Source organism: Balaenoptera ricei, chromosome 5 (assembly GCF_028023285.1).
Source record: "Balaenoptera ricei isolate mBalRic1 chromosome 5, mBalRic1.hap2, whole genome shotgun sequence".
Taxonomy (NCBI): domain Eukaryota; kingdom Metazoa; phylum Chordata; class Mammalia; order Artiodactyla; family Balaenopteridae; genus Balaenoptera; species Balaenoptera ricei.
In genome coordinates this window covers 53,535,047-53,550,059 of record NC_082643.1, presented here as the reverse complement: position 1 = coordinate 53,550,059, position 15,013 = coordinate 53,535,047, and the positions used below count along the sequence as shown (strand labels likewise).

The 15,013-nt window shown below is 42.5% G+C and overlaps 1 protein-coding gene across 1 annotated transcript in view; it reads right to left on the bottom strand.

Moving 5' to 3' along the window:
• The window catches only part of ADAMTS3 (ADAM metallopeptidase with thrombospondin type 1 motif 3), a 282,138-nt gene extending 269,491 nt beyond the window's left edge, over positions 1-12,647 (bottom strand). The window contains exons 1-2 of the mRNA XM_059924055.1: positions 12,523-12,647; positions 11,186-11,213 (exon numbers count right to left, since the gene is read on the bottom strand). Coding sequence (XP_059780038.1) covers positions 11,186-11,213; positions 12,523-12,591 — 97 coding nt within the window. The 5' untranslated portion in view covers positions 12,592-12,647. The remainder of the gene's footprint in view (positions 1-11,185; positions 11,214-12,522) is intronic.
• Between the last annotated feature and the right edge of the window lie 2,366 nt (positions 12,648-15,013).

Here is a 15,013-nt window from a genome sequence, read left to right as displayed (position 1 = left end):
GAAACATTCTAATGGGCTCACTAGCTTAATCACTCCTGCCTTTAGAGCCCTACTCTATTGCATCAACCGGGGGAAAGGTCTGTTGCTTTCTCTCCATGTATGCAAATCTAACCCGGCCCTCACGGCCTTTCCCAAGCCCCATCTTTTCCATGAAACCTGCCCTGTTAAACTGCCTAAAGTACAGACCTCAGGGTCTAAACTTCCTAGCTCTGACTGTCGTGCACTGTCTGCATAACAGTTATAAAAATCCCTATGGGTGGAAAATTACATGTTTATGTCTTGTCCTTTCAGAGATTTTAAGCTCTTTGGGGCAGAGGTGTGATCTTACATGTGTTTAAATGTCCCCAGTGTACATCAGTCTTTGGGGAAAAGAGAAATTAATGGCTATTTTTGGAAGTGGGGACTCTTGGGAAAGAGTGCTCTCACAGCATCACCCTGTAGCCCAGGCTTTGGGACCATCTATACTCCTTCACGCATTCAGCCACATATGCTCACACCTGAGGACAGGCAGGCTGGTATCCTTCTAAGTATGTTGTAGAACACTACACAAATGTTTCCTAGAAGAGACTAGATGTCCCCAGCACATTACAAAGACCACACTCTAGAACGGCAAGAGAAGACAAGTCTTCAGTAGTACAATCAACATTGCTAGGACCTAAGATGGCTGCAGCACAAAGTCTCATATATCACGGCAATTTTTAGCTGATCTAATTAAGACCAAATCTACCCCAGGCACACAGAATATTGGAATACTTGTGATTGATGCAATGTGGCTCTAATTTCCAAGCAAAGAAGGGGGCGGGGTATGATGGTTGAATACTAAAGGTCTGGAGTCAAAACGCACTGCATTTGAATGCCGGTTTCAACCTCATGTGCTCTTTGGCACATGGGCTTGAAATTACGAAAATTAAGGCTCAGGCAGGTTACCTGTAAAATAGGAAGAAGAGATAAGGCACATAAAGGGCTTAGTCCATCTAATAACATTTCAATAAATGAAAAATTAGTTGGTGTTATTATCACCATCACCATCATCATCTAGCTAGAGCTGTACACGAAGGATGTCAATATCAGATTCCTTCCGTGTCCCAGCACCCCTCAAGCCTCTCCCCATTCCGGTCCCACACAAATCTAGTGTTTCTGGTGGTTAGAAGGGATCTTAAGCTCCATGTCAACAAACGGCCTGAAGTCTAGACTGGCTGTAACAACCCACGCTCCATTACCCAACCCAGGGACTGGGAATCTCTCCCGAGAACTGGCTGATTGCTCTACACTAGAGGCTGTCACACAGGCAATTTCCTTTATCAGGTATAAAGTCTCAGTATGCAACAATCTGGCCACAAGAATGAAATCAAATAAGCATTTTCAAGATCTGCTTAAAGAAGCAGCTCCAACAACAACATTTCCAAATCCTGAGCCAAGGGTAAGAGAATGACTTTCATCAGAAATGACAGGAGCCAGCTGCTCCAGGAAAGATGTGAGTGGGGTGAAGAGTGGACGTTAAAGAGGACATCACATGCCAAAGGGCTCACCAAAGCCGTAAACGCTGACGGGGAAGGGGACACATCTTCTCTCAAAGGCAATTAAAAATTAATTGTGACACATGCTGAAATTCTGAACACAGCCAAATTCCTTTTTCCTCACTTCATCTCCTCTAGGCTCCTATCACCACAAGGCAGAGAAACACTTTGATGTCTTTTATTTTAGTTGCAAACCTATTTTCATAGCTATTTGGGGGGGGAGGGGGGAGGTGCTTTGCTTTTACTCACTATTAAGAAAGAACAAATAGTTGTGAACTTTAAAATTCTTCTCATTTTTTTAATCTGGCTTTTTCATAAATATTTGTTGCAATTGCACAATGTTTATGTTCAAGAGAGTCATTTAGGAAAGAACAGCACATTCTTCAGCATTCCAGAACATGAAATCAGGTAAGAGGAGATCTTTTAAGAAAACTGTTTTCAAGAAAAATATCCAAGTATTTTCTTTGTTTGCTACATCTTAAAATGATCAAATAATCAATAACAGGATAACAAGTAGAGATTTATTTTTTTTAAGTGAGGCCCAAATGCCAAACACTTAACATTCCAATCTTAGTTTTTAAAGAAGCACTTCTACTGGTTATATTTATCATCATTGGAAATTTTACAGACTCAAGAGCAATATTAGACATTCTAAAAATTAATATTTCTCATATGTCTCACAATTTTTTGATGGATAATACTTTTGAAGACTAATATTGAGTCTAGAATTTAAAGCCAGGAAAATTAGCATCTGTCCCTAGGGCCAAAGGCTGGGGAAAATATGACAGATAAGAAATGCGGATAGTAGCTTTAAAGGTTTTCACTGAAACTTTACTTGTGGTAATTATATTTTCCAAATCTAAAATAGTCTGGCTTATGATTTGACAAAAAGTATGAGAAACTAGGACAGTCCACTAGGCTGCTGTTTTAGTATCCTATTGCTGCTGTAACAAATTGCCACAAACTTGGCGACCTAAAACAACATGAATACGTTATCCTACAGTTCTGGAGGTCAAAAGTCTGAAATAGGTTGCACAGGGCTAAAAGCAAGGTGTCAGTAGGCTGCATTTCTTTTGGAAGCACTAGGAATGATCTGTTTCCTTGCCTTTTTCAATTTCCAGAGGCTACCTGCGTTTGCTGGCTCAAGGTTCCCTCCTTCCATCTTCAAAGCCAGCAACATCAAACCAAGTCTCTTTCACCTCCCCCTTCCATCTATACGGACTTTCCAACAGGTAATCCAGGATAATCTCCCTATTTTAAGGTCAACTGATTAGTAACCTTAATTCCATCTGAAGACTTAATTCCGCTTTGCCATGTAACATATTTACAGGTTCCAGGGATTCAAACACAGACATCTTGGGGATCCATTCCTCTGCCTGCCACAGCCAACAGTTCCCATCGATGTGCCAGAAGTCCTGACAGCTGTGACGTTATTGCACATGTGTGCCATCCGGCATCCATCCCTCCTTGTTCTTTAACTGAACCTCAGTTTTCCCTCAGGTTAACCATCTCACACTCCACTCTCAGTCCCTGTCAGTCAAGAGTGAAACATCTCAATCCAGGCTATTCAGAGCACCGAATCACTGAGCACAGTTCGTGGTTTGAGAATAAGCTTATGACTTGAGCCAGGTAGCCAGTAAAAGCCCTACCAGGAGCTATTATCTGGAGCAGCCAGAACAGAAGTGTTCTGTCTAGTGGGGTAATGAGAGCCTAGAGTTGCTGGTGACAGGCTTTGCCACAACTTGGATAGTCACGATCTTATGCTACTAGAGAAATAGAGCCAACCCAGAGGAAAAATAAGAGAGAAACAAAGAGGGAAGGGAGAAAGGGAGGGAAGGAGGAAAGAAAGGTGGGAGGGAAAAGAGGAGGGAGGGACAGAGAGCGTAAGGAAAGAGGGAGAGAGAGACTGATTCCTGACATTATTTGAGCCCTAAATCCAGCTACACCTGACTTTGATTACCTGATCAATTTTGTCTTCCTTAACCACTGTCAACTAGGTTCCTGTTATTTGCATCCAAAGGAGTCATGATTAATACAGGAACATTCTCTCAATGAAATGGAAAGAAGGAATTTCAATAAATAAGGTGAAAAGAAAAGAAAGAATTATGTCCAGTATACACAAAATATAGTTGGTGTGGAATAACTTTCTGCACTATTCCTTACTCAACTCCTCCCTCTACTGCTATATTCCAATGAATTAAGCAGCACTACATTGAGATACCAACATGAAGATAATACATGAAAATAGAACTCTTAAAGAGCTGTCACATGGTGAGCTGAGTGGCTGGATAGTGTACAAGTCCATGACACACTAAATTAAGGTGCCTGGAAAGCCACAGTGGCAGGCAGACCTATCAGAAATGTATGGACTAGAATGAGGTAGCTCTCCTTCAGTAAAAGTGTTTTTTAAAAGCACAAGACTGGGCTTCCCTGGTGGCGCAGTGGTTAAGAATCTCCCTGCCAATGCAGGGGACACGGGTTCAAGCCCTGGTCCAGGAAGATCCCACATGCCGTGGAGCAACTAAGCCCGTGCGCTACAACTACTGAGCCTGCACTCTAGAGCCCGCGAGCCACAACTACTGAAGCCCGCGCGCCTAGAGCCCATAGTCCACAACAAGAGAAGCCACCACAATGAGAAGCCCACGCACCGCAATGAAGAGTAGCCTCCACTCGCCGCAACCAGAGAAAAGCCTGTGCGCACAGCAACGAAGACCCAATGCAGCCAGAAACAATAAATAAATTAAATAAAATAATAAAATAAATAAATTTTAAAAGCACAAGACTAAGACATACTACTAATAATACCTATTATTCTAGCTTGCTTACCATGTGCCAGCATTTTATGAATGCTTTAAAACTCTGTGAAGTAAGTAAGAGTAGTATGTCTATGTCACATACAAGACAATGAAGCTTTGAGAGGTTAAGGTCATCGACTAGAAAGTGTTGCAGTCAGGATTTTAAACCACACAGTAAACAGAGTCTGTGCCCCTGACCATTTGATGGAGGAGAGGCAATGAATATTAATAGTTCCTCTAATGCATACACTGGTTAGCTTTTAGATTAAGGAATGGACTCTACATGTAAAAAAGAGAGGTTTTTACACATAAAAGAAAGAGAACACAAATTCATATGAATAATTATTTCAATGATTCTGTTTGTGTGCATTAGTACATATAAAAATATATGTACTAAATATGAAGAAAAATTGTAGGAAATGTGATTTATTATCTAAGTATTTGAAGATTCATATGTTTAATCCTATTTTACTTTCTACAAGTTTCCTAAATACTATTTTTGTTTTATCAGTCACTTCAAGAACAAGACAGACTGTTTCACGCTGCTCACAATTTGTTCTAAATTCCATAAAGATTCATCATGCTGAATTTGTGGCACTCGTTTTTATAAACAAGAGACTGATATTTTACCACAAAATCTCTTCTAGGGATTCATAGTTAGTCAGCAAAGTCATGTAAATGCATTCGGAAAATTAGGATGGATGAATTACATGTGGGAACAGAGATTCCTAAGCTAGGAAACTTTTCCCACGCTTTACTATCCATTCTAAAGAATACACAACTCTCAAATTCTGTTCTATGAGGTGGACAAATATTCTTAGAGTACTGATAAAATTACAAAACATTTTTATAATACAATGGTTCATACTCTGAGGTACGTGGTAACTAGAAAAATGATTAATTCATTGCATCTTTCAGAGATTGCGTAACCAAATATTTAAAAATTATGTTCAAATGTCAAGAAGAGCAGAACCAAACCTAATTTAAAATTAAAATATTTTAAATCAACACTTTCCTATATATTGCTACTAGGAATTCAGGTCCTACAAACGTCTTCAAAAGTCATGCATTTGTCAAAATGTATCATGTTAATTTGGTTTTACACAGTAATCAACTTCTAGGGTGCTCTCCTAAAGGAGTCATTGGAAAAGTGGGCAATAATCTATATACAACACTGTGTGGCAATGTTCACCATCATGAGAAAATGGATACCATTAGGGAAATGATTACATAAAATAAGGTTTATTAGTATGATGGGATGAAAATGATGTTTATGAGGAGTTTGTAATGATATGGAAAATTACACTAAAATATTAAACCAAACAAAATCAGGTATCCAATAAAAACCCCATAATCTGTGTATTAAAAGAAGACTGAATAAGAATATGCTAAATTATAACAAAAGTTTGATATTTGGGATGATTGTCAAAAATCTGGGGGATAGGGCTTCCCTGGTGGTGCAGTGGTTGAGAATCTGCCTGCCAATGCAGGGGACACGGGTTCGAGCCCTGGTCTGGGAAGATCCCACGTGCCGCAGAGCGGCTGGGCCCGTGAGCCACAGTTGCTGAGCCTGCGCGTCTGGAGCCTGTGCTCCCCAACAAGAGAGGCTGCGATAGTGAGAGGCCCGCGCACCGTGATGAAGAGTGGACCCCGCTTGCCGCAACTAGAGAAAGCCCTCCCACAGAAACGAAGACCCAACACAGCCAAAAATAAATAAATATAAAAAAAAAAAATCACAACCCTAAGAGGTACAGAAAATTTAAAAAAAAAAAAAATCTGGGGGATACAGAAATAGAAGATAACTACAAAGGGCACATGTAAAGCATCTATAATCAGAACAAAAACTGATTAATTAAAAAAGACTAACTCAACAATTTATTATAGAAGTAGCACAGCTTAGAAGTAAAAGCTGATCTCTATTAGAGGAACTCTGAGGAAAGCGTTCCCAAAATTCTGGTAATAACAATCCTCTTTGAGGAAGCAGTAGGGTTCCATTTAAGTCTTCCCTGTCAATAGATCCAGTCCAAGCAGTATAATCAAACTCTTCATATTGAAACCACTCATGATTTTAGCAGGCAATTTGGAATTGTCCCTAATGGATTTCCAGGGTAATCTCAGTTGGCTACCCATAAGCAAAGAATGCTTAAAGATAATCGTCCTGGAAACAGAGATGACCTTGGAGATTTCTTAACATTTCTGAGCAATATTATGATTATTTGGTACAATGAAAAAAGAAAACAGTGAAAGTATGGGGAAGGAATAGTTCAGCTAAACAGCAGTAAGTTGCTGGTGATAGGTAACATGCTGCATTTAATAACATCTTCATCTAAGAAGCTTAAAGCATTTAACTTTAATCATTATGATGTTCTATGGAGAGGTGGGAGCTAAATCAGTAAAGTCAAGAGTATGATCTTTAGTGCCAGGGAAGAACAATGGCTTAGGTGGCTGAAATTCTAAATTTTACAAGGGATCCCTTTAAACTTGCTTTAGACCACATCTTTTAGTATTGCTGTTGGCAAACTGGATTGACAGATTTCAGTCTTAGCTTATTTTATTTCCACTGATGCCAGCAACATGGCAACTTATCCCAAATAGACTTTAGAGCAAAATTAGTGAACACTCCAAACCTGCACATAATTCTATTCAATTTGACAAATACTTATTGAGCACAAACACAAAAGCATAAAAAACTGATAAGCCTAAGTCCCTGGCTTTGTGGAGTGAAACAGGAAGTCACAAGGAGCCTTGATAACATTGAATAATTAATTGTATAGCCATTGTCACCATCCTCATTTTCCTGGGGACCAATTAAACCTGGACAGGGGCACAGAACAAGAGCATTTGAGGAACATCAGAACACAGGCAAATCCCAGTATGGTAATAACCTGCTTACTAGATCTATGCACTGAATAACAAATATTTGAGAGCCCACAAGGTACCAAGCTCTGTTTTATGTACAGGTGATACAGCAGTCATCAAGACAAAGTCTTTGCTCTCTCAAGGGCTACGCTAGTGGAAACACTTACTGTATACCAAGGAGAAGGTACAGTGACACACTACACCTTGAAAACCAAACGAGTACCTGAAAATGGTGAAAAATTATTTCTCAGGAAACCAGATATTTGAGAGGACAAATTAGCAACTTTATGTGGTTAAGAATAAAATGCAATGGAATTTGAAACTGGGAAACAGAAATAGGGCAGAGAAAGATGGATATGCCCCAATTCTAAGAGCGGGGGTGGGAGAGGGGAGACAGCTGAACATCAAAGTCTCACAATGGTTTTTCCTCTGATAACACTCAAGCAATCTCGAAGGCGTGGCTTATGAAACAAAAGGACTCAGAGGACTCTTTTTCAGATTCTCCAATTTCTACAGAACTATGATTATTTCCTAAGCCACATGTGTCACAGAGCAAACCTCCTTACCCAATCAGGCCAGCCAGCCAGCTACCCACAATTACCCTAGGCATCCTACCAAGGCCATATTCTGAGTCAGAAATGAAAGAGCTCCCTGATATGTCACAGAAGTACTCTACCAATCTCATGAAACACATTTACACATATATACACATTACATACACATTCACATATGCACCTATATGTATGTATGCGTGCATGTATACGTGTGCATATGTGTGGGTATATGTATGTATGTGTGGGTATATGTATGTATGGGTGTATATATATACTGTGTATGCATGTATGCATGGGTGTATGTATGTATATATGGGTGTAGATAGGTAGATAGCTCCTCTCTGATTGACAAGGGAGCAGAGAACTAGGTGACAGTTCAAAACCTATTTGCCCATTTTCCCAAGAGTCACACACCAAGAGGGCATTTTTCCAGTGGGTGGAGAAAAAAGCAAAGAAGTCACATCCTGTACTACACACTTCATGGGTGTCATATATATATATATATGTTCTAACCTGCCCCCATCACAGACTGCCCTCTACTCTAGGGGGTTGGAGCATATCAGATATATATTTTTTACTGGTTTCCTAAGCCAAATACTAAAAAAGTATGTATTGTTTTTCTGTTTATAAAAAGAATTAAAAACTGGCAAAATTAATTGATCCTGTTACAAGTCACCTTTTGTGTGGGAATCCTGCTAGGAAAGTGGCACAAGCACTAGTAATGTTCTTTTTTTTTTTTTAAGCCAAAAATCCCTTAAAGTACTCTTTTCATATCAGAACATTTTTTTAAACCCCACATTTGTTTATTTATTTATTTATGGCTGTGTTGGGTCTTTGTTTCTGTGCGAGGGCTTTCTCTAGTTGCGGCAAGCGGGGGCCACTCTTCATCGCGGTGCGCGGGCCTCTCACTATGGCGGCCTCTCTTGTTGCGGAGCACAGGCTCCAGACGCGCAGGCTCAGCAGTTGTGGCTCACGGGCCCAGTTGCTCTGCGGCATGTGGGATCTTCCCAGACCAGGGCACGAACCCGTGTCCCCTGCATTGGCAGGCACACTCTCAACCACTGCGCCACCAGGGAAGCCTCACTAGTAATGTTCTTATCGATCCGGGTTCTGGATACCCAGAAGTGTTCCTTTCGTGAAGAATCAGCAAGGTGTACACTTATATGCACCACCCTGCACGGATATTATATCTCAATAGAAAGGAGTTTTTAAATTTAGCTTCCTAACAATTTGTGTTTTGTTACTAAATTATATTTACCTCTTCTTGAGACATTAAATTATTCACAAATTATTCAGAAACATGGAATCTTCTCTAGCCAATTTGTAGATCAATAAATATAAATTCATTAATTCTACAAACCTTATTACTTTTTCTTAATTGTGTCATTGATCAAATAGCACCTCCAGGCAGTTATATAAAACTACTTTTGAATCAATTATTGGAAAAAAATTACTTAACTATATGTAGAAAAGTACATTTACCAAAACTCCAGGTTAGCAATCCCTTGATGCATGGGGACAGGGGAAAGGAATCTCATTACTGCACATCAAATTTTTAAAATATATTTTTAAATCCCTCTTAAGAACAACATAAATGGTTATAACCCAAAGCCAAATGGTACACTTCTGCTATCACAAGACTCGCGAGTCAAATCTATTTTCATCTTTATTTCTTCCCTTAACTCAATTCGGAAATGGTAAATGAAAATGATAATAATAAAATAAAGAAATCTCATAAAGCAGAGGAACTTGGGAGCAAATAAATCTTCAGCAACACAACCTAAGAGTGCCCTGCCCTCTTCTCTTCTGTGCTGTTACTCATCTCCCTCTTAACAAATTAAAGCAGACCTGTACTACTTTCTTCCCTGAGGACGAGAACTACCAAAGTAGTTTATATTAGCAAAAGGACTGGACCAAAGTCTAACCCAGGGCCTCTTACATATGAGCATGCTGAGTCTATCTGAAAATTTAATCAAAGCAATGTATTTTATTCCTTGTAGAATGAGTAATCTTAAAATAGTTTTTTAATTTACATATTGAAATGTTGGGATGTTTAAGTAATCAAATGTTTAAGAAATAAAAAGTAAGACAGCTTTCTTTTCCTACTTGTTTGAAGTCTGGTGAAAAAGAAAAATCCTTCTTTAAAAAGATAGATGTTGATGGCTGAATGCTATCAACTACAAATGACAAATGTCTCTTCATAGACATTGTATTTTCAATGCAGTTCTCACTTTCCTCCTGTCTGTCCTGCTCTTCCTGTGGAGGTCTAAGCTTGTGGAGGAGTTCCAACAATGCTAAGCACTGAGTAAGAAGGGAGCATTCTGACACACCATGTTATATGGCTACAAACAGATACTCTGGGCCTGGATCTTGGGGTCCCTCCATTAGTTTACAAGTATGGAATTCCCTGAGCTCTCCACTATGCACTACAGCAGGTTACTGTATAACCTCTCAAGCTTCATTTCCTTCAAATCTAAAATAGGCACAATGTGTCCCTACCCCCTAGTGCAGTTGTGAGAAATAGATGACATAAGGCACATAAAGCAATTAGCACTGTGCCTGGCACACAGCACACGGGCAACGATTTATAACTACTTCTGCAGTAACAAAATCTTTTCACCTAAACGATGACTTTACCATATCACCTGACAAATACACAATTTACAGAGACTAACACTCTGCCAAAAGGAAAATTATCTTTTAAAGTAACCCAAGTTAAATGTGTATGAAAAGACTGAATGGAGCCTGGCTTCTTGACAGACGACTTTCAGTTTCTGCATTCAGAACAAATACATTATTATAAACAGCTTCAAAAAAGACCATGGACTTTGGAGGACATGTTACAAGTCACACTCCCTGAGCCTCAGTGTCCTCACCCATAAAATGGGAATAATTCCCATACCGTCAGGCAATACCGAGGTTTTAGATGTTATCTGCAAAAGGCCTAACAGTATCTTACACATGAGTAGATAACGATTTCAAAGCAGATGGCATAAGAAAAGCCATCAGAGGGATTATGCAAAGCTGGAAAAATTTTAAGAGAAAACTTTCCATCATCTGTGCTTCATTTTTCTCTTCTTTGTAGCATTCTTACACTTTGTTTCTCTTCTAAACAGATTTGCTCCTCTTAATGCTACAAAAGTTGATTTAATTTATCTCCATATCTTCTTCCAGTCCCTCCATCACCCTCCCAGTACCTACCAGTGGCTTGTCCAAAGACAGTTAATAAATCGACGCCTGAAAAGTCCAACTGCAGGAGAATTTTTACATCACTACAACTCAGCCTGAGGAAAGTGACACCCTCCTCCGGAAAGAGGAAGAGAAGAATAGAACTGTTACTGGACTACCAATTGTTTCTTTAACCATCAATGGGAGAAATTTCAGAAACAATATTTTGCTTCGCTTACTTCATTCCCTACTTTCTACTAAGATAAGAGTGACATCTGAGAACAAGGCTTACCTATTTGCACCATTTCTTCATTACCAGCCTGGAAAGGAGGGGGAAAAGTAAGAAAAAGAAACAGTTACTGGGTTTCATCTTATCACCTCATGCGTTTTATTTCTACCATTAATGCTTTTCAGGAGCTGGCTAATCAGGAGATGCTGGAGACCGGGATTGGTGCCTAAAGGCTGCACCTCAGTTTGTAGGAGGTTCTGTGACAGGAGCATGAGCCAATTCAATAATAATTTGGGACAGGGTGTCGTTTGCTCGTTTTAATTTTAATTTAACATTTATGAAGCCAGCAAAAAATAAATACTGACACTCGATATTCTCTTCTGAAAACTCCGGGTACTGGGTCAGGAGTAGAAAAGAAAGTCTCTGAATTTACACGTGCAAAAAGAAGTCTAAATCCTGATGTATCAGATTTGAGGTCAGGAATCCACCAGACAATTCTCTACTTTTCACCCTATGGTCAGACCAGGCAGACCCGAGACGCTACAAAAACTCACAGAGAAATTCTGTACCCAAAGTCCCACCGGCCCTGTGCTGATGTGATTTACTACAAACGTCTCGGCTCATCCCGCTGAGCCTTGTCAAGGACTCTTCCGAGAGCATCGGGCTTCACCTTGAGTCTCCAAAGGGCGGGGGCTGGGTCGAAAAGAAACAGAGCTGCACTCAACTTCGCTTTAAAAGGAGGAGGAGTTGTGCAGAGGGGGAGGGGAGAAAAGCGGCCGGCGCCTCCAGCCTCTGCCCAGGAAAACGCAGGGCAGGAAACGTCCCCGGGCCCCCCTCCCCAACTGTCAAACCCCGGCCCTGCCGCGGTCCTCCCAGGACACGTGTCTACTGGATCGCTCCCTGTCCGGCCCAAGGACTTCCTGAAACCCCCGCCTCCGGCTGCCCGAAAAAGCTGTGAGTCAGTGAGCAGGAGAGAAAGTCCCGCGAACCCGACTCCGGCTGCTGCAACCAGAGCACTGGGATCCCGGACCCAGCGTCCAGAACTTCATTCAAGCGCCCAGACCGCCCTCCGGAAAGAGGAAACCCAGATGGCCCGGCGAGGATGCGAATTGGCTGCACTTTGTCACCAGGAATTGTTCCGAATGCCGCAAAAGTGAAGTCCTAGGTGTGACAAGCCTGGGCTCCCGAAGTGGGAGTCCTAACCTCCCGTGCCATTCAACCCCCCACCCCAGAAAGCCCCGCACGCTGCGCCCAGCCCTCGAAACACCGTCCGTGAATGTACCAGATAACAGGGAAGGGTGGGAGGGGGGAGGAGGAGAGAGAGGAGGGGAAAAGAGGGGAGGAACTTTTTCGGGAAAAGGTTGGGTTTGAGTTTTTTATTGTTATTATTTTCCACTTACTTGTCCATCAGCTGAAGTCCTAACCTCTACCAGAGCGGCTGCTATCAACCAAAGTGACAGGAGAACCATCACGAGTCGAGTTCACTTTTCAACTACTGGGCAAAGCAAATGCCCAGAGCAAACCCACCCCCCCTCAAAATAAGTTTCTTGAAAAAAGAAAAAGAAAAAAGAACAAAAAAATGCAGAATTAAAACAAAAACAAAAACAAACAAACAGAAAAAAACTGATCTTCCGTGCTTTGCTTCAATGAAAATGAAATCTGAGCTCTGAGACTGGCCCCCTCTGCTCTGCAGTTCTTTCCACTTCACCTTCTCACCCCGTCCTCCCAAACAGAGTGTGCAGGAGCGAGAAGGTGCTGCGAGCCGGGCATGGGCTGCGCCGGGAGAGGGGGAAGGGACGAGGGGCTTCCAACTATCTCTACCCGAAGCGGCTTTTTCTAGGCTTTTCGAGCACCATGGGTCCCTAAGGTTAGCGCTGAGAATGCTTGGGTCCCCTGGAGCACAGCAGGGGGAAGTATTAGCGAGAGAGACGAGCGAGCGGGAGCGGGAGAAAGAGGCAGGGAGAGGGCGATTCCGCCGCTCGCACAGAGGTGGGGGCGGGAGGAGCCGGAGGGGAGGAGGAGGAGGCAGGCGGAGGAGGTGGGAGGAGTGGGCCGCTCGCCGGCTCCTGTTGCTCGCGAAGCGGCCGTATGCTCGCTGCCGGCGACCCGCGGGGCGCTAATAAGGCGGCCGGAGCCCCCCGGGCGGCCCCTCCCGCCGCGGCGCCCACGTCACGCGGGGCCCGGTCCCGCGCCCCCCGCGCCAGCCGGGACGGCCGGGGCGGGCGCTGCCGGCGCGGGAGGAGCGGGGAGGAGTGGGGAGGACGACGACCGTGGTCGGCCCCAGGCAGGGTCAGGCTTTGAAGCCGCGCGAGGGGGCTCGAGTGGCCCGGGCTCGACACCCCCATCCCGGGATCTTCTCCTTCTCCGCGACGTGGGCGACGGGAGGTGGCGGTCCAGGGGAGCCACCGGCCTCGACTGGCGGGACCGGCTTTGAGTTAATTATAGGAAGGGGGAGGGTCTAAGGGTCGGTCCTGGGCTTTAGGAAATTCACCTCCTGCTCTACCTTCCCTGCTCTCCCCGCCGGGTCTCCCCGGAGGGAACCCCTGTAACCTCCAGGTCGTAGCGACGCGGTCATCCTCCTTCCGGACACCAGCCGCCTACCACGTTTCGTAGGGGTGGTTCCTACCCCCTTTCGGTTCTTGTTTATGCTTTATTAGTTTGTGTTAGTTTTAAACGATGCTATGTCTCTTCCTTGAGTCACCCGGATGATTCCGTTTATCACTAGAGTACACAGGCCTCAGCGTCTCTTCCTCTCCCCAAGATTAAGTTATCAAACGATTTCTGCCCTTTGTGGCCCAGAGCTTTCTGGGAGGAGATAGCACCAACCTGGGCTCCAGAGACTTGAGAAGGGTTTGCTGGAAGCCGAGCGCAGGCCCGCATCCCTGGGGTAGACGCTCGTGGGCGCTTTCCAGGGAGCAGAGGGGGTGGAAAAGGAAATATTTCCAACCTCCACTGACCAGTTTCTGACACTCCCGCCCCAGAACAGACCGTGAGAGAAGAGTGAATAGGCACAAATTTAGGTATAATTTTTCAAGACTTCAACTGGAAGGCGCCTTTCAGAGGCCTTCCTAAAATAAAATGTGTAGAAGCTTCTGTTTGTAGCTTCTGGATGATTCCATATGTCATAGCTCCTTTTCTTTTTTAAAAATGGTGTGCGTTTGGAGGGAATACTTTGGTTCATTATTTAAAGTCTGCATCTTTAGCTTACACATGGCAGGGTTTGTGTTCACTGATGTGTTATCCGCTAAGTCTTCTCAGAATCATATATACAGGACACTTACATGTTCAAGTGAGAAACCAAACAACTGAATGACCCCACCTAGTAACATGGGGTATGAGGTTAATTAATTAGTTATTAGCTGGAATAATAATTAGACCTCAGCACTGAAGTATCTCTATATTACTTTTTCCCTTCAATTAAAGCCTTCAGCATTTTTGTAACCTATCATTGACTTACTATCTGGGGGTGATTTGCTGAATTTTGTGCCTGGTTTTCTTATTTGTTAAAAAGAAATAATCCTCGTGTTCTATAAATAAAAATTATGTCAATTTATGCTGACAAGTAAAAGAATTATATAGTACAAATCAGAAACCCTGCGTTCTAGGCCCAGCTAACAGCTGTCTGACCTTGACAAATCACTAAAACTCTATTTTGGTTTTCCCTCTATGAGATATTTCAGCTCTAAAATTATCTGATTTTAAGTAATAACAAGTACTGTATTTAGCCATGTGATTACTGTGGTCCTTTTTGTGTTAATTTCATAAAATTCAGACATTTGTTATCATCATAACTCCTGCATAACAAGCAATTCATGTGACTTTCATAAAAGCAGTCTCTTTAGATGTTTTTGGCCATGACCATGGAAAGAAATGTATTTTACACTGTGACCC